This window comes from Malaclemys terrapin, chromosome 10, assembly GCF_027887155.1.
Source record: "Malaclemys terrapin pileata isolate rMalTer1 chromosome 10, rMalTer1.hap1, whole genome shotgun sequence".
Classification (NCBI taxonomy): domain Eukaryota; kingdom Metazoa; phylum Chordata; order Testudines; family Emydidae; genus Malaclemys; species Malaclemys terrapin.
Genome location: NC_071514.1, coordinates 79,045,403 through 79,065,466, shown reverse-complemented (window position 1 = coordinate 79,065,466; position 20,064 = coordinate 79,045,403). Strand labels below are relative to the sequence as shown.

At 44.2% G+C, this 20,064-nt stretch overlaps 1 protein-coding gene across 2 annotated transcripts in view; it reads left to right on the top strand.

Moving 5' to 3' along the window:
- RNF216 (ring finger protein 216) overlaps nt 1–20,064 on the top strand; it is a 126,022-nt gene that overhangs the window by 42,691 nt on the left and 63,267 nt on the right. For both annotated transcript variants that reach the window (XM_054041502.1, XM_054041503.1), the window contains exons 8-13: nt 83–197; nt 499–638; nt 1,696–1,746; nt 2,868–3,005; nt 4,585–4,733; nt 5,246–5,324. In XM_054041502.1, coding sequence (XP_053897477.1) covers nt 83–197; nt 499–638; nt 1,696–1,746; nt 2,868–3,005; nt 4,585–4,733; nt 5,246–5,324 — 672 coding nt within the window. The remainder of the gene's footprint in view (nt 1–82; nt 198–498; nt 639–1,695; nt 1,747–2,867; nt 3,006–4,584; nt 4,734–5,245; nt 5,325–20,064) is intronic.

Below are 20,064 nucleotides of genomic sequence, written 5' to 3'. Positions count from 1 at the left end.
GACTTATCTGGAGTGATTGTGTTAACGTCCCTCTTTTCTTGTTGTGGTGTGTGTGTTTTTTTGTTTGTTTTTTGTTTTTAAGGCCTTTTCCGATGCCCTCAAAAAATGGCAGGAGCTGTCTCCCGAAAACAGTGGGAAGCGAAAACGGAGGAAAGAAATGAACCAGTTTTCCTACATTGATTTCAAATTTGAGCAAGGTAAGTGGCAGATGGTGTTTATGGTAGTTTGTGCGCATCTTGCGAGCAGAGCTTACCCACCACAGAAGGAACCACTGTTAGGTGCTCTGACTCTGAAACCTCTACTTTTTCTTCCACTGTCTAGTATGGATGTGAAGATGTGGTATTCTTCATGAATAAATACCATGTCTTTTTGATACAGTATTTGCTTCTGAGCTCCTGAAGTTGTATAATGAGTAGTGGTCTGTCATGTCACAGGTATAGATGAGGAAACACCCTGAGCTTTGTTCTCACTGCCCAGTCCCTTCTCATCCTGCTTTAGGTGACGTGAAAATTGAGAAGCGGATGTTCTTCTTGGAGAACAAGAGACGGCACTACAGGTCCTATGATAGACTCTCGCTTCTCCCACCCGTGCAACTGGAACAGGAGTTCTATGAACAGAAAATTAAAGAGATGGCCGAGGTGAGACTATCATGAACTGCCCTCATCGTCGGTTGGTCTGTCTGTCTGTCTCCTGCAGAAATACAAATACCAGAACAAAACGTTGAATATCAATTCTCCCTCCTCCCAGTTCCCATTCATGACTTTTAGAAATGAGCTGTGGTTTGGCACCTTGGGAATAGCCAAGCTAGCAACTTATTCAGAGCTTACTACACGCGTAGGCAGCTACCTACCATTTCTGCCTGGAGAAATCTCCCCGCAGCTCACATTTTCACTTGATTTGGGATGCTGAGCTGGAGTTAAAATGCCATTCTGGACCCTCCTTAATCCAGGGAAGAGGTGTGGTTTGATTTTGTTCCTTGAGTTATAGGACTGCTCATTCTCTGCCCCAGTAAGCTTTAAACCTCCTCCTCTGTTTGGCAGTAACATCCCTTCTTTTATCACAGTACTAATGGTAAGATTTCTTTTGGCGTTTAATACAACACTATAACTAGCATGATCCCTGTTGTGCCTACAAGGCAATCTGTCTACCCACTTCACCTTCTGGAGGCTAGACATACTATGCAGAACTCCTCTGTCTACCTACATTGAAACGAAAAGCAGAACCTAAACTCAAGTCTGCCAAAGCAGAACCCTGGCACCCATTACTACAAACTGCCTCTGCAGCTCAGATTCTAGGAAAGGTCTGAGTTTATACCTTAACACTGACTTGCTGGGGAAAGAATTGCTTTAAAAACTTTATAAATTGATGGTGTTCCTTTAAAAACCAGGCAGATGCTCTCAGAATCATCTCTGTAAAAGCCCTTGACTCTGGTATCTGCTCTGCACATTGGGTCTGCAAGAGTCTGAATTTGCTGCCTGTCTGGAATTTGGTTCATAGCAGCGGTGGGTTGAAGAGCAGAGTCTTAAATAGCTTGATGGGTATCTGCAATTGGAATGGTAGGTTGAGCAGTTTGTGGGCAGCCCGTCATGTGTAACATACTTCTGATTCTTAAATCTTAAGATTACATAAAAGTGTTTAGAGACTGCAATGGAGACTTATTAGTTCTATAATTACAAATGCACATGTCTCTTTCAGCATGCAGACTTCCTTCTTGCCCTGCAGATGAACGAGGAGCAGTATCAGAAGGTCAGTAGCTCTATCACCTGATTTTTGTAATAAGTATTTGCATTTACTCCCTTATTTCTAAGCTGACTTGGTCTGGCTCCTCACATACTCCATTCATTTGCTGTAGGATTGCTTTTGCTGAGCTGGTAGAACCCCGATAGATAGATAGATAGATAGAGTGGGGGGGCCTGCGGGCGAGCTTTTAGAAAAGGTTATCAACAGCTGAGTCCAGGAAGGCAGTATTGATGCACGTAATGATCTGTAGTAACTCCTTTGGTTGCTGCTTATAACTTGATTGGCCAGTGCCAGCACTGCAAAAGGTTAGTATCAGGGTTGCCATTCCTACGCACATTATGGCAATTTAAAACAGATGTGCTGTTCTTGGAGCGGCTTCTTTTCCATTCGCGGTGGAGGCTTGTTAGAAATCTGAAAACTAAGCCTTTCCATTTCAATTAAGAGAGATGATAGTTGGAGTTCTAGTCAGCTGCCATAGATTACCTTTTTCCTTTCAATGGCTATTACCTTTAAGCTTTGGAGTGCATATAGGCCTTTACAAGGAAGGGAACATGCTTAGTGCTGTCGTATCACAGACAGGAACTGTCCAAGCTTCCCTGCCTCTACAACAGTGCTGCCAAGGCACCATATTCCTGACCTGTGATATGGATAAATATCCTTTGGGGTAGTTGTAGGCCACTAAACTTGAATCCTAGTCTCCAAATGTGAATGGTGCATTCTGTCCCCTTCCTCCCCTTAGTGATACTTCTGTAGTTCAAATCTCCTAATTCTTAACACTTAGCCTAGCAAATACACCAAATCATGCATGGGTTTGGTAATTGGCTACAGTGATAGCTTGTCCTATATCGCAGTCTGTTTAGAGAGTGGTTAATGCCTCCGGTTTTTAACTTTCTTGGGGAATTTAAACTCTAAACAAAGCAACTATTTGTTACAAACTGTAGCTACTCTTACTTGTTAGAAATGCTCATGGCACTTTCAGCTTATTGGGAGTCTCAGACTGGGTGGTGAAGTTCTCTCAACTGCATATGCTAATTTTATGGCTGTCTCATTTATATATTTCCAATAGCCTATCGCTGTAGTTACTTGGGTTGGATGGTGGGGGAATTAATCTTTTTAATGGGTTGCAGGATGGTCAGATGATCGAGTGTCGTTGTTGCTATGGGGAATTCGCGTTTGAGGAACTGACGCAGTGTGCAGATGGTCACTTGTTCTGCAAGGAGTGCCTAATCAAATATGCTCAGGAGGCAGTCTTTGGCTCTGGGAAGGTAAGTGTCCCAACAAGAGAATGAAAGGTGGACGGAGGCATCATGTGTAAGCTCATGTAATCAATAATGTGAAGTATGTGGTTATGCTGGAGGAATTTGTGAACTTGGTATAACTGCACTTCTTGTGAAGTGTTCCATCGTGTGGAACACACTCAGACTTTAGTAGCAAAAAACCAAATTTGTCTTGCCCTCCTGCAGATAGCTAACAATTGCCTACTGGGATCTTTGTCACTGAATTGAATATCTCCTTAACAGTGCTAAATGCACAGAAACTTAATGTCTGGTTAAGGTTACATAGTTAAGCAAGCGGAATTAAGGTTCTCGTAGCAACATTTTTCCCAACAGTGTGCAGTTGCCCCTGTCAATAGCCAGGCTCAATGGGGTGAGTAAAAGAGAGACAATATTTTCGCTTTCTTCCTATGTCTTTGCTTCCAAACCAGAGCCGTAACCTGTTTTTGCACAATGGGGTAGGTTGGTGGCTGGGGCTCAAGATTTGAACTCTGAGGCGGAAGTTTTCAAGCTGGGGGGGTGAGCCCTCCTAAGGGGGCATGGAGGGACTGGGGCGGGTGTCGGGGGGGGGGGGGGGGGGGGGGGAGTTGTGATGCCAAGTGGCTCAGACTTCCGCCCCTGCGGTGGGGCTTGGGTTTCGGCACTCGGGTAGGGAGCACCGCCTCCACCCCGACTCACCTCTTTTGTCTGGGTTGGAGGGGGCACAACCAAAAATTATAATTCAAAGGGGGGCTCAGCTCAAAAAGTTTGAAAACCGCTGCTCTGAGGAGTGCAGGGAGTGAAGTCTCAGGGGATTCTCCTGTGTAGTGTTCCAATTCCATTTTTTTGTTTTAGCTTTTAGATATCTACACATTCATTGATATTAGTACACCTCTACCTCGATATAACGTTGTCCTCAGGAGCCAAAAAATCTTACCATGTTATAGGTGAAACCATGTTATATTGAACTTGGTTTGATCCACCGGATTGCGTGCCCCCCCCCCCCCCCCCCCCCCCGGAGTGCTGCTTTACCGCGTTATATCCGAATTCGTGTTCTATCGGGTCGCATTGTATCGAGGTAGAGGTGTATGTACCATGTCTCGTGGTGCAGCTTGAAGTGGAGGAACTGAAGTGTAGTGGTATAGCAATACTAATGCCTAGTTGAACATCTGTGACTTTAAAATAAGTCCACACGGGGTTGTGACAACAAAAATATGCACTTAGCAGGCTTTATCTCATAAAACAATGTCACTGTTCTGTTCATAAGGTAGAAATATTTTGAAATATTTGAAAAGGATGAATTCTGCCATTAATGATCTACCTTCTGTGGGAAAATGGCTGCTGCACAAAACGATTGACCGTGTTTGATAGCTGAGTGTTTACATGGTATATGGCACTTGTTCCTCTTCCACCTCTGCACACATGTAGACATCTGCTGTGGTCACATCGGGAAATGTCAGTTTCAATACCAACATTTTCTTTGTTTTAGGCCACTCGGTTCTGTTGAATCAATCTTGATTCAGTAGAATTGAGTGGTGCCTTACGTTTATGAACTTTCATTGTCTCTTCTTCTCTTCCCTCACCAATGTAGTCAGAGCTCAGCTGCATGGAAGGGAGCTGCACATGTTCATTCCCGACCAGTGAGCTGGAGAAGGTACTCCCAGAGAACATCCTGTGTAAATACTATGAGCGGAAAGCTGAGGAAGAGGTGGCCGCTGCCTGTGCGGATGAGCTAGTCAGGTAAGTTCCCAGCGTGTCAAAGTGGGTTAATACTGTGAGATAAACAAGTGGTCATTCGACAGCTAGTGTTGCAGTAGATTCTGGTTCTATAGCCCAAAACATTAGCTGGCTTGGTAATACAAGGCAGCTGGATTTTTTTTTTTAAGGGCTGTCTGTAATTGAGGCATCTGACTTTTTTACCCCTGAATATTTGTATTCATAGAAGCTTGCTTTCTTTGGTAGGTAGAAACAGATCCAGATCAATAGAGCGTTGCATCCTTTGTGGTTTGTCAGCTCTGCACTAATCCTTTGTGTGAAATTAGTCTAGAAGCAGCAATAAGCACATGATCTTTAGGACACAAAGAGGGGTTGCAATCAGAGAACTGTAGGAAGAGAAGAGGCAGTGCTGAGGTCATTGAATCGTTTCTTTGATAGACAGGCCTTAGCTGGCCACCTTGTTAATGGGCGTGTGGATTTGTTACAACAGAGTTACTGAATACAGGATGTTAATGTTGTCTTTTTTTGCACTGTAGGTGTCCTTTCTGTAACTTCCCGGCACTCCTGGACAATGATGTGAAGCGGTTCAGCTGTCCCAATCCTCGCTGCAGGAAGGTAAAAGGCTGATATTTACCTGGTCGTCTCTTTCAGAGTTCTGAGGTATAGCGCTTGAGGGCTGCTCTGTTTTGCTAGCGGTATGAAATGTGCATGTGACATGGGTGTGGTGGAGGGATAGAATTCTTGCCAAGGTGACTTGTTGGTCTTCTGTTAAGGCACGTGACTAAACGCAGAACTGCATTTCAGGGTACTGTTAATACAGACCTGGTTAAATCCAGTTCTGTGTGCTCCGCTTAGGAGATGGGTGCACAGTAATGTCTCTCAAGATACTTAAGCACAAGTTTAAACTGGACTTGTAATAGGGTCTTTTTAAAATGTCATTTGGCTTTTATGACCATTCTCACTGTAATGAAACTTTAAGAGAACTGGGGAAACCAAAATCAAATTCCATAATAGAATGACACTTTCTATTGTTGCTGCATGTCACCACTCTGGGTCCAGACTTCGTAAGTAGTGCCAGAAAGTCATCATCTGCAGGGTTTACATGAAATCTGTACACTCAAAGGACTGGGAATTTACGTACTCATCACAAAACCCACTAATCAGCACCCTTGTTGCCATCTCCGCAGAGGGCTTAGCCACTGAATGGAGAGTGAGCCACCCTTTCAGCCATGGAGGTAGTCTCACCAGATCGAGAGAGGTGCACTGGCAGAGCAGAATAGGGAAACCTTGAACTGCCACAGCTTGTGCTGCATCTGCTCTGTAGAGAAATAGGATTTAGTTTCTTCTAGAGACTGAGTGCTAAATGCATGTAGAATCTTGATGGTAGGACTTCTAAATTTTTTCTCAGAGTGCCTTCTAACTCACTGGTGCCAATGAATTCAGACCTAAATGGTGTCTTTATCCAAGCTCTAATACCTAATGAGTCTCGCTCAACTTAAGCCACAATTTCAGGGACTCTTATGGAATGGTCTGTATCACAGAAGCTCCTGTCTTAAATGAATCGCGCTCATGCTTGTAGCTACTGTAGCCACTGAGAGTTCTTAGTTCTAAATTTTGTGTGGCCATTTGCCTATGATGAGAAGTAATCATCTTGTACTGGAAGTCTCATTTTATTTTTTTGGAGTAACTTGTATTGCTAAGAATAGATAACTACATTATTGTCAGCATTGTGAAGCTGAGAGCAAGACTAGCCTGATGAAGGATCAGCAGTTGTTTTTTGGATTCTGGCATACCGACCCATTGAACTAATGTCAGCCGGTACTGCCAGCCCAAGTGATAACTACAGCATCCAGACATGTAGGTTAAGGAAGGCTGAGAACCACTAGATGGCACCAGTGACTTGTGCACAATCAACCAATTTTTAAAACTGCTTGATAAAAGAATAGAACCCTCCTCCTTTTTTTTTTCTTTCTTTCTTTTTTTTTTTTTTTTTTAAGTGAACCATACAGGTCAATCCCACAGGTTACAGCAAATTAGGAGTTTAAATATTTGAAGAATATTACAGTATTCTAAAATTACAGGTATTTGTTTCAGAATATAAAGTTATGGCATGAAGGTATGGTAGTGTTTTCATGTTGATCAGTGCTTCAAATGCACTAGCCTTTTGTTTGGCTGGCTCTTCTGATACCACAATATTTCAGGCTAACTTGCCAGTACTTAAAACAGGGACTGGATTTCCACAATATCAACAGCTTGAATTGGTGCATTAGCCAGAGGTCTATGGGGATGATCAGGATTTTTAGAAGATTACTTAAAAAGAAACAATTTTGGGCTTAATAGGAAGAATCAATGTGTTTCTTGAAATGGGAGGACTTGCCCGTGCTTTGTAGCTGTGGTTGCAACGGTTTCCCCAAGTTCCATCTATCTTGTGTCTTTCCATGACGGGGATTTTACCAGTTAACATCCCCATTTGCAGGAAGCTTTTTTTAGTGAAGCGCATAAAGGGTTAGTATGGGAATGTGGGGTGATGCAGGAGAGCAGTGGATGCTCGATATCGGAAGGGTTGCAGAGACTCAACAGTGGTGCCTCCAGCAAGTTACGACAGCTGGCTCTGGAATCCCTCCTTGGCTGGAAGGACTTCAGCTGCAATGCAAAACGTAAAGTGAAGGGGAGTATAAAGTGAAGTGGTAGGGGTGAAATGAGAGCCTTGAGGTTTCAGCAGAGGGGACACAGGATCCTTGTGAGGGGGCAGGGAGTGGCGAACCAGATGGTGGTCCCATAGCGTGTTCATACTCTCTCTCAGCCTCTCTGGTCTCAATTCCAGGGTTCACACTGATGTTTGGCTTCTCCCAAAACTTCCCCTAAAATCTTGTAGAGTGGTGGTTGGTTCAAGTTTGGGTCAAAAGTATATCTGCACCCCTTGAAGAGTTGAAAGTGTTAGCCCTTGGCTGTGTGCTTCATCCAGCCTGCAGCATGCAGGCATCATGCCAGACACTCTGCTGGGCTATTGCTTGTGCATCTCTCGCACGTGATCAGTCCTCGAAGCGGCTGAGACGTAACCAATCTTAACATCAGCAATGGACAGAATTGCCAGTAAGAGGGAGGCCTTGCCAGTTGCCTACAGTAACTACTGTATATGAAGAGCGTGTAATGAGCAGGGATCCTAGCTTTCTGTGATAACAAAATTGTGATTTAAAAAAAAAAAAAAACATAAAAATCAGTGTTTTTCCATGATTAAAATGAAAAGTTGAACTTTAGTTTCCCGGGTTACAATATATAGGTATCAGTTAAACATAATGTTTTACGGATATCTTTTTAAGCATGTCTGAAGCCTACCAATGCCATCAACCATTATAATAAAATAAAATTAATAGAATGATCCAGTTACAGTGCGTTGTCTCTTTACTGTTGCCAATGCCTCTGCTGTTTCAGCCTCGTTTTCATTCCGTTTGTGTCGTGCTTTCCACGTGTTGTAGAATTGTCTGCCTTTGAACGTTCCTGCATATAGTACAGAATAGCACATTACTTACCAATATGAAATTTGTCCTTGCTAAACTCAGTGACACGGTCTTTAGGGGTGATTTTTAAAGTGTTTGCCATCTTTACATAACTTTAATTACTCATATCTGGAGGCTGAAGTGAAATTTGAGATGCATTAAAACACGACCCCCCTATACGCTGTTGAGTAACCGCTATATGCCAGAAGCAGGTTATTGGAGTATGTTTAGCTATGTATATTTAAAGCACATTCAAAAATCAGCCACAAGAGGGGGAGGTTGTGTGCGTTGAATAAGTGACACTGGCACTTTTGGTAACATTTAGTAAATAGTTTTTACGTTCTGTGAAAAAATAACTATAGATTCTCCGTAAAAATACCACAAATACTGCATTTTTCTGTGGCAAATGGATTTCTAGTATCTCTGGTAATGAGTCCACCCCATCTGTCAGTGCCATTGCATCTCCAGCTGTGATAAGTGAAGTTTCTCTCTTAGTGAGCTGCCCAGACCTTGCGTCTTAATGTCACCTGCTGGTTGGAGGGAGTATAATAAAGCTTAATTCACTGAGGAGAAACCTAGCTCAAGTAACTCTGCAAGTAAAGAAAGGATTCTTGTACCCGTGCAATGTGGTCTGCGTGTGTTACATGAATGTCCTCTTGTATATTAAGCATTGAGCTAGTCAGTGTTTTGTATTGAGTTATAGCAGGGGTAGGCAACCTATGGCACGGGTGCCGAAGGTGGCACTTGAGCTGATTCTCAGTGGCACTCACACTGCCCAGAACCTGGCCACCGGTCCGGGGGGCTCTGCATTTTAATTTAATTTTAAATTAAGCTTCATAAACATTTTAAAAACCTTATTTACTTTACATACAACAATAGTTTAGTTATAGACTTAGAGAAAGAGACCTTCTAAAAAGGATAAAATGAGTTTTACAGCACGCGAAACCTTAAATGAGAGTGAATAAATGACGACTCGGCACACCACTTCTGAAAAGTTGCCGACCCCTGGGTTATAGGCAGTTAGCTTTGTGGAGCTGCTAACACACATCATGCAATTCTCTGCTGGCTGAAGCTAAACCACTGTGAGTTTCAAGGCATTCGATCTGTAGTGAGCCACGTACGTGATGTGTGTAGGAAGAGGCTGCACACAGTGGTGTCGGGTTTGCAGCAGCACTCTGACTTGCCAAATATGAGTGGGACTAGCCAGTGCTGGTGATGCATTACAGCGCCTCTATGCTGCCTCACATCAAAGTAGACTTCTGTGCAGCCGTGGCATTTGAACCTTCCAGCCCTCTAATGACGCATGTTACTTTCCCATGCGTTTTGACATGCTGAGGTCTTTGCAGTTTTCCAAACTGAAGCTGCCAAGCCCTTTGATGAAATTACCAAGCAGCATTTCTCTCATGACTTCAAAAACTAAAAGGGCAGGCGCTCATCCACAAGGGAAATTCTCTTCCTCTCTGAAAAGAGAACCTCTTCTCCCCCAGTGTGGCCCCCATGATCAGCTTGCATAAACTCCTGTGTGTGCAGGCAGTGCAGTCTGGTGTGTTACATGGTGTGCTTGCAGGTATCACAGACCCTTTGTGTTGTGGGCGGGGGAGATTGTCACCCCTCTTGGCAGTCGCAGCACAAAGCACTGCAGGACTTCCAGACAGCTAAAAAGATGACAAGGTGAAAGATGTTGCCATGGTAATAACACATGCACGAAGCAGCACTGTCCCTCTGGGTGCTGGGGAGCTCAGAACACCAAGCAGAATAATTTCAAGCTACACTGGAACCTTCCGCTGCATGGTAGCTTCTTGCATTTCCTAGATTCGCTTTCTTCACTCCCATATGTCACTGAGGAGCCATTCTCTCCCCTGACAAGCTGGGCTGCCTTCCTCTTTTTAGAGGGTGGTGCCTCCTAGAGTGCAGAAACTCTCCCTGCCTCTGAGCTGAATGGCCCTCTGACTAGATAGCTTCCAGGAGTAATGTCTCCTTTAAATGAGGCTGTGATTAGGAAATGAATATGCCCGCTTAGTACTCACTGCTATCCTGCTGAAAAAAAAAAGTGATTCTGAGATACCTACATTCATGGAAAACCCTCCTGCCGCTTTGCCTTTAGATCGTCAGTATCGTTCCCTTGGCTACAGCCAGGCAACTATTGGATGTTGTTGTGTTGTTTTTTTTTTTAAAGCTGCTGCTGGAGCTGCCTTCCAGGATTGAGTTGAAGGTGGTGACTATGAACAAGCTCACCCAGTTGCTTTTAACCTTCCTTTCCTATTGAACTGAAATCCTGACTAAGCTGGTACAGAGCTTTTGCTAGCGAGCTCTATTTGAACATGGCCCTTTCTAGCGGGGTGCAAACAACGCATCTCTGGTCTGTGTTAACAGGCGTGAACCACATTGTACAGAGGGCATTACATGATCAGCCAGCTTTAAAGTTACAAAGGCAATCCGTGGGGTTTGCTCCTCAAATTGGGGTCCGTGCAGAGGACTACTGTAGGAAACAGCTCTATTTGCTACAGAGCAGTTATGCCACCCAAGCTACATATGTCTTGGTTGTACCCTACAAAAGAAGATTTCTATATTGGAGGAAAATGTTTGTGTAAACAAAGGACCGACCAGCGAGGGTAAACACAAGGTGACATCACATTCCATGGTAGACTCTCCTCCCCTCCCTCCCCCGCCCAAGCATGTAATTTTAGAAACAAATACATGCCACCCAACAATATTCTTCATCTGCTTTTCATAGGTTTGGGCAGTTAAGCTTTAAATGCCTATATGGCCCTACGACTTAAAGTGCATCAGGGACTCTGTCACTATCTGCACGAAGAATGTGGAAAGAAATTCTTCCAGTTAAAGAAATTAGGCTTGTCCAAAATGCCCCCGAGTTGGATGTGGATATGGAGAATTGCTTAATTCTCCTTGTTTTGCAACATTTTTCCCAGCTGCTGAGTCTGCTGTGTCTCATTCAGCTTCCTGACAGCAGTGCAAACATTTCGAAGGTCCCATGCTCTTGTGTCACTCCCTATTCATCAGTTCATATGCCTGGGCTCTGTGTATTTCACTGAGAGTATTTATTTATTCAGATTTAGTTGCCGCTTTTATTTTGCCTCTCTGCTTTTGGGGGTTTGGGGGCAAGGCTGGAGATGGGTGTTTCGCTTACAGTGAATCCCCCTCTTCCTGCCTGGTGGTGGTGACCTCCGCTCCCAGTTTCATTTTTTTTAAATTCCCTCATCCTATTTGAATAGAATTTGCTGGGGTGGGGAAGGAATGGAAATGTGTTGCAGCAGATCTTGCTCCTGTCCATACTGCTGGGGTTTGGTATGAACTTAGGTGTGCTCGCGCATGCATGTGCGGACTCTCATGGGGCAACACGCTGCTCACTTGTGCCTTGTCCAGTAGAACCATTTTGAGGCTGTCTATTCTCTTTGCTAATGACCCTGCCCACCCTCAGTTGCAGTTCCCTGGGGTTCAGTGGATGTATGTCTCTGTACTCCAGGGCTTTGCTTTTCCCCCCTTCCGATGAATGCCTTTTGTGCACCCTTCTAGCTGAATGGTGTAGATGGGAACAGGCTCCATTATATTGCTGCCAAAACCACAACAAATGGCAAGTTTCCGTCTGTCGTCTACGCTCCGCTCTAAGGCACTCTGTTGCTGGGCAGGCGATTCATTTTTCTACCATAAAAGGGCAATGAAACTTGTCTGTAGCCTTGGTGCTCTCTGCACTGCAGTCAGAAAGCAGGACCAGGGGAGATGCTATCGACAGCAGCAGCAGCAATATTACAGCAGAAGCTTTGGAATTTCAGTATCTGCTCCTCAAAGGGACTGGGGGAGGGGGAGTAGGGAGGGACCAAGGCCAGAGGGAGGCTGGGGGTGAGTGTACTCTCTGCAGATAATGTCCCTTTAGACTCTGTGATGAAGTGCCAAAGCAAGGTAGATAACAGGGTGGGAAGAAAGCACTGGTGGAATAGCAAAGTCTATTTAAAGGAATAGATCCCACATATGAATAAAATCTGTGCACCAAACCACGGGACCTATCCTCCAAGGTGCTTAATGTCCAACTCCCAGGGAAATTGCTGAGAGTCGACTTTGCTCAGCACCTTGCAAGATCAAGGCCCTTTACACATACGTAAAGGAAAGGTGTACGCTCGAGATGTGCGGGGAAAGTAAAACATAGTTTTAAAAACTGACCTGATGAGAGAGAGAGAGATGAGTGAAATAATGTGTCTCTGTTGTGTATCTAACCCAAAGCCTCCTAAAACAGGAACTTTCAAACCAGGCTCTATAAAAATAGCCCATGTAAGTCAATGCAATTTAGTGCAACACAATTTATTCCTGTACTCTGTTTCTACCATATAAAGCAATATCCATTCAGTGAAAAGATGATTGTAACACTCTTCTGCCACTGACCCAGAGGATGCATCTTTTCAGGTCCATAAGAGGTAGTGCTGTCTTCCCTTTATAGCTCAGTCCTTTGGGCCTCTACTGAGCAGAGGCAATAAGATGGATCTGACTTCATGTGGGATGGAAACTTAGTTTGCTAGTAATAGAGTTGAGGCAATCCATTCCTTCCACTTAAATTGTAGCTAGACTCAGCCCAGAATCATGTGGTGGTGGTGAAGATAGTTGGCTATCTTGACAATTACTCAGATTCTTGTTGGTGTCTCAGGGCAAAATTGCTCTGAACACTAGTTATTGATCAGCCGGTGGATTTCAGGATCACTATTTAATGTTGCAAGTGTGTTCTGGCCAGGTGATGCCGGACTGGAAAAGCTGGTTGCTTGCCTCTGTATGGCAACCTATGGAAAGTGCATTCCATACATCTTTTAACCGGACTGTAACTACTGCCACTGACACAGAGGTGGGGTGTGAGACTGTTTTGACTCACCGGGTGGGGGAAGGATTGCCCAGAGGCAAGTCTGGGGATCTTCTGCAGCCTGAGACTTGTCTTAAATTCAGCACACCTTCCTTGAGACCCCCCCCCCCCCCCGCAAAGATAAAGGGGGAGTGGTGCCATGCTTGGTTTCTTCTGTTCAATGATAAGGAACAAAAGGGAGAGGGTAATTTAATGTGATCACTGCAATGTTTTAGAAGGGTCATGGAGGCAACTCTGAACCTCTGTAAGAACAAAAGTTATTTAGTCATTGAATTTATTACATTTCCCCCTCAATGTTGCATATTCCCTATTTACAGTTTGCATTTGTCCTCGGAGCAGACAGTGAGGCGAACAGGCTAATCTTTGCTCAGAGACCTGAGAACCACTCCCCACTTCAGACATTAAAATCAGCTGACTTCTGAAAAGGAAAGGCCATGAGTCACTCTCTTAAACCAATGAGTAAAGATTAGAGATGGGCCAGTGAGTGAATAAACCCCAGACCTGCCCCAGCACACTTCTCTGGGGCTCTGCTGATGGGAGTGTTCTTAAGCTTGGTCCTGAGGTGGAAAAGACTATAAGTATTCCCAGGCCAATTTTAAAACATTATTCTGAACTTATTCAAGACACTAAATCTCCTCTTTCCCTCTCTCACACTGAGATCCCTATCACAACCATCACTGCTCTGTTTCCTCAATTTTGTCCATTAGAGAGCTGTAAAACCTATGGGATGACAGAACGACTTTCAGCACACACCTGGACTTGCACTAGCTAGTCATGCTCTTGCAATGGTAATTCTGAACATTTGGGGGTGTGGGGTGGTGAAAAAAGATTTGCACTTCAGAGAAGTGCATCAGGATGGCATGTCCTTGTATATGCAGCACAAAGATGTGTTTAGCTTCCCCATTCTGTACTAGTGTAAACAGGTTTCTGCATGTGAGACAGTCATCAGGCTTCCTGGGCTAATTCAAGGCCACTGTATCTGCCTGTCTCTGAGGCTGACCGTGGAGTTTGTTTCCTAATTTGGTCACAGCATGCTTGGGGCTGGCTTGCTTCACTTTTTATTTATTTATTTATTTATTTTTAAAGCACTTGTCCTTTTGTATCATTGTAGTGGAGGGGAAACTGTTCATATCAGAGAACCTACAGTTAATCTCACTTCCTCTCCATAGAGGAAGTGACACTTAAGGTCTCTGCAGCTTTAAAAAAAAAAAAAAAAGTGAAGCTAACCTAGAATCTATGCTGATGACCCCCATCTTCTTTCCCCCTACTCATCCCGTCACTGTCCTTTCTGAATGCTCAGGAGCTAATCTTAATGATCTTGTTGGTTGAGAATCCCATATGGATAGTCATTTGAACTTTTAATGCCAGAAGAATTTTGAAAATTATTACTTTTCTCATGAAAAGGGAGAAGATTGTTAAAGAAAGGTTTAAAAAAAGCCAAACACATTCACCTGCATTTTGACTGTTTCGTAGGTACTATTATAAACAGCATTTGCATTTTTGTGTGTGTGTATGGCAAAGAAGGGGGGTTAGTGACTTACCTGATCTCCTTATGAGAGGTTGGATTTTGTTTTTATTTCATACAGCATCAAAAGAGAAGCAGTGTGACTGGCAAGGGACAATGTGAGAGCTAAATGGCCTATAAAAACAAGTAAGTAAGTAGAGAGAATGAGGCACTTGTGACCCTCTCTAAAACAGGGCTGATCTTTCATCTCCCCCCCCCCCCCCAAAAAAAAAAACAACAACAACAACAAAAAAGCACAGCCAAATTGCCATTGATTGCTGGAATACAAGAGGAAAAACTTACTAATGGTCCAACAGTCAGGAATTCTGTTAAACTCTCCACGTTTTTGGGTTGAAGTGGGCAGCCAGAGCTGTTTTATCACTCAAACGAACAATCCTATATTAGAAAGGTAACAATAAAATGTGATCATTGTCTCACCTGGAAGCAAATGTGGAGACAAACAGCTGAAGAATCAATAACTAGCCTGTAGCTTTGGTTTTGATTCATAGGCTGTACTTCTCAGGGAAAAAAATGGGTTTTCCAGGTGAATCTGATCTACATTGTACCACAGGCAACTCTTTTCGTAAGAGTTGTATTGCTGTGCCTTGTGCAGGGAGAAACAATGCTCTTGCAATCCTTGCTGTGAGGAGGAAGAGGAGGAGGAGGCCTTCTGTTCCAGGCCCTGCAGGGTCTGGAACATAAGATCTCTCACCTTTCAGAGATTTGAAATGCAGGAGCACACCCCCAAATCTCTGAACTCCTCTGCTTCTGTTGTGGGTGCGGAGTGCACATCATTCATACCATGTGGTTTACCCATGCGACACTGCTTTAGGGTGCACCATTAAGAGATGATGAATGTGGGCGTGAAACAGAAGCCAGATATAGCCCGTCTCTGTAGAAATCTTTCTGTGGTGTGGAAGCTAATGTACTAGTAGTGTGCCGACTGCATAGCTACAACTGCCCTCCATTTCATATGCTATAACTGCCAAATGCAAAATACACAGTACTGACCCCGACAGGCAGTAACAGTAGTCGCCATGTTGAAAGTGAAATTGTGCTTTTCAGTTTTGTAAAAATCACCGAGGGTTGGGGTGGGGTGTATGTTGGGTGACTCGCATTCAGGCCTATCTGAAAGGCATTGTTTTGAAGTTCACAGCTTAAAATCTCTGCATCCCAGTAAACTTTCTCTCTGTTATTGCTTTTAACCTTCAAGGCTCTGCATTCTTATGCATTCACCCTGTTACTGCTGATGCATTATTAATGGGGCTGTAGCAATCCATCAGAATGCTGACATGACTACTTTGTAACAGAGGAGCGAAGAGCAAGGTAGAAACTGGGTCCGGAAGCAGTCTCATGGTAAAGTATTGCTACCAGAACTGCCCAACAGACCCACTTGTGTGAGATTATTTGTTGCAGGGGAGTGTATGTTTGTGGGTGTGCAGGTTGGGGTTCTTTACCTTTTACATATAAATGGCTAACAGCATATTAATCCCTTGGGCTTTGTCTCTAGTGAGACTGAGAAGTTGAATAGCGTGCTGTTCTTTCTAATAATACTAAGAGCATCCTAAAACTTGTGCTCTTTGAACCTTCATATTGCAGAATGAAGCCCCTTCTCGGATTGTCCGTGAAAGGAGGGGAGGCATAGATGGCTGGGTTAGCTCTGTGTTCAGAGCTTGCCACACTTCATGCACTCCAACTGCCATTGCTTGCATCAGGGCATGCTATAGCAGAAAGCAGCTACCCATGTGCAATTCTCCGCTTGACGTCAGTGAAGGAGAGGAGTAATTTTTCTGTGCAGCTAATTTCACAGTAAATGTAGAATATAGTTTTGGGTTGTAGGGTGAAAACATTGTTAACCTGTGAATGCTGGGCTATTGTGAGCATAAGGCAGTCTGTCTCCCCTACTCTTTTTAATGTAGCTGCTCCTTTTCACTCAATTGGCAAATCATTCCCTCAGGAGTGTGGCATCCCTCTGGGCCCTTACTGTGAACAGTTCCGCTGTTGTGTGTGCTTGTTTCTTGAATGAGATGCAAGTGTGAACAGGGAAATGTCACTCATTGCAAAATGTATTGACTGTTACGATAAGTGACAGTTAACAGAAAGCAATCACTTCACAGCAGCAAGGTCATTTGACTCTCTTTTGAAGAGAGGCCATCTGGAATGGTTAAAATACCTGGGTGGTTAGAAAAAATATGCAAATATAGAAAATTGCAAATATTTAGTAATAAAAGGCTAAATAAAAAAAGTCCCTTTCCCAAAAAGCTTCGAAGGTGAACTGCTAGCATGACATTCTGGGTCTCTTCCCTTAAGTATCCCAGTAGAGTTATTCTGAAGCTCCTTCCACTTCACTGTAAGGCTTGTGTCTTCACTTGGGAGAAGGGTGTGGGCTTTACAGGATAGTTAAGGGCTCGTCTACACTGGCAATTAACAGCGCTGCAACTTTCTGGCTCAGGGGTGTGAAAAAACATACCCCCAGCTCAGCAAGTTGCAGCGCTGTAAAGCATCAGTATAAACAGTGCCCCAGTGCTGGGAGCCGCACCCCATGACCACACACGGCACGTTAAAGCGCTGCTGCGGCTGCTCTTTAGCATTGTGAGTGTCGACTAGCCCTAAGTTTAAAAATCCTAGCAGAGAAAAGTCACAGGGTAGATCTTCCTCTGTCTAGCTGATCAGGGTGAACCTCAAGTTATCTCACTTGGGAAAACACACAGAGACACCCCCTCATCCCCCTCCTGGTGGAGAAAGCACTCTGGATGCAAGTAGGAACAGTGCTATCCCTATGTTGTGACCACGTCTACGCTAGGAAGAAGGCTATTGATAATGCGTTAAAATCCTAGTGTGGACAAAGCATGTTGTAATTTTAATATATTAATAGAGCAGGGGGATGAGGGCAAGAGCTGGCCGGTTAAAGCACACTGGAATGTGAGAGTCAGAAGAAGCCATGTGAACGCGTGGCTTCATCCTGACCCCTTGTGGCTGTCTCGATTCGACTACTTTTTTTTTTTTTTTTAAGGCAATCCTCAACTGGTGGAAGGTCTAGTAAGACCGCGCACAGGCCTGTCTGGCCACTATGTGATCTAACCCTGTTCAGAGCAAGTCTAGACAACAGTCATGTGAATGCTGGTACATGCTCTGTGTTAATTCTGCCATCAGTGGAGTTGCACTGGAGGGAGATTAGCCTCCTTCATATTAGACTTTGTGGAGCAAAGTTGCTGCATGTGCGCAACAACCAGGGCCGGTGCTAGCATTTAGGCAAACTAGGTGGTTGCCTAGGGCACCAAGATTTGGGGGTGCCCCCCAATTTTTTTTTTTTTTTTAAACAGCGTTCCTCCCCAAGTGCACGGTCACTGCTCCACTTCTTCCGCCTCCCAGGCTTGCGGCGCCAATCAGCTGTTTGGCGCCGCAAGCCTGGGAGGGGAGGAGAATTAGAGCGGGGGTGGCATGCTTGAGGAGGAGGCGGAGCAGAGGTGAGCTGGGGTGGGGAGCTGCTGCGAGGCACCTCAGGGTGTGGGGGGAGCTGCCGCAGGGCTCCCCACCCCAGCTCACCTTTGCTACGCCCCCTCCCCGAGCACGCCATCGCTGTTCCACTTCTCTCACCTCCCAGGCTTGCAGCGCCAATCAGCTGTTTGGCACCGCAAGCCTGGTAGGGGAGGAGAATTAGAGCAGGGTTGGCGTGCTCGGGGAGGAGGCGGAGCAGAGATGAGCTGGGGTCGGGAGCTGCCACACGGCTTCCTTGGGGGGGAATGTATTTGTAAATGTGGAGTTAGTCTAACAGTTTACAACTTCATATTCTAAAAATGTACTGATTTGCAACTGAAGTCAAGTGTCTGTGCTCAAGAAAATGCTCCCTGTACATCAAAAATGTTACATGTGCATTTTTAATTAAAGGCATCAGGATTAATGGAGTTTTGACTGCTTAAGGCCTCTTTCCTTGAAATTAATTTTATTTAATTGTTCCTGAGATTAAAATTGCCAGCCATAGCTGCATTGTTGTATGGATTCAGAAACTGGAAAGGGGCTGTATAATTTAAACAAGTGCCAGCTTTCTCTCTCTACTAATTTTTCATCTTGAAGCTCTTTGGTGGAAAGAGGATTAGGTGAAAACACGTTTTGAGGGACAATTTTTAGCCTTTTATTTTGAGGAAATTACCTAAGCTGTGAACTGTTCAGCAGGCTGAAAGGACTGGAAAGGTGAGAGTAAGATGGAGCACAGTTAAACCCTTCACTGTCTGAATGTTGCTTGTCCATAGCTTCCTATGGACCATCAAGTTGGAGTAGGTGTCTTTGGGATTCAACACTGAGTAGGTTAAACTGTAAAAAGCAAAGGTCCAAATCAAGACAGATCTTCATATTGAGCAGCGGACTGAAGCATGCACCATACAAGAAGCAGACTCTCTGCTTACAAGGGTTTTTAGGTAGCTAGTGTATCACCAAAGGCCCCAGTCAGGATCAGGGCCGCATTGTGCTAGCCACTGCATAAGCTCATGGAAGAAAATCACGCCTGGCCTGACGAGCATTCTCTAGAAAGACAAAAAGTATGAAAGGAGGAAGGGAAGCTATGTACCAGCAAAGTAGTGAGACCAGAGTGATGGAAACAAGACCACGTTTTTAATTTCGTTATAATAAAACTAATGACCCATGCCGAATTCCTCCGTTTGGTATGAGCCCCCATACCTAGCGCTCTCTCTCTTTTATATTAACCCTAACCTAGTGTGCCTTGTTTAGCCTTTCCTATTTTCTAGCTAACCTTTGCCTAACTACATAAAACATTAACCTACCTCTTTAAACTTTAGCCTCTTCCATTTCCTTTCTGTAACATATTTAACGCTTGCCTTCTATTTTTGGTTGTTTAGATGAATCTCTTGCTTATTTCTATTTTTTTTTTTTTTTTTTTTTTTTTTTCTGCCAGACAATGAACCCTTAGGTCCTAGTGCTGAGGATTTTGAGGGACAGGGGCTGGCACATGTGTGGACGGGCTGACGTGACTGATGTGTGCGGCTCAAGGTGGTTTCTGTCTTAGACGCAGATAGGGGAGCAGAGGTAACTGTTAAGTGGCCTCTATATTGCTATTAGTGTAAACAAAGCAGATGTTTCCAGGAGTCAAGAGGAGCATTAATGGAATGTGTTGGCCTAGACTGATGTAAAACATGGCTACAAGTGTTCAGAATGAGCTCAGCAGTACTAAAATCTGATGGGAGTTTAATGTTGAGTCTGCCTTTTGAAACCGAGGGGTCATCTGGGAAAGCCTCAGCTAATGGAAACACAAGTACACTTGTCATAAATCCGTGCCAAAATACTGAACAGACATAGCTGCTTTTATATCTTCCAGCCACCAGCATATCTGGCCATTAGCTATTCAGTGGCTGCTTTTTTCACTATGTATTTATTTTTCATGTTGGTGTTTGACTTTAAAGGGGAAAGTGTGGGCTGTAATGGAGGGCTTAGGAAACAGTTCAGCTCCATGTGAGGGATCTTCCCTTAGATTCACTGAGT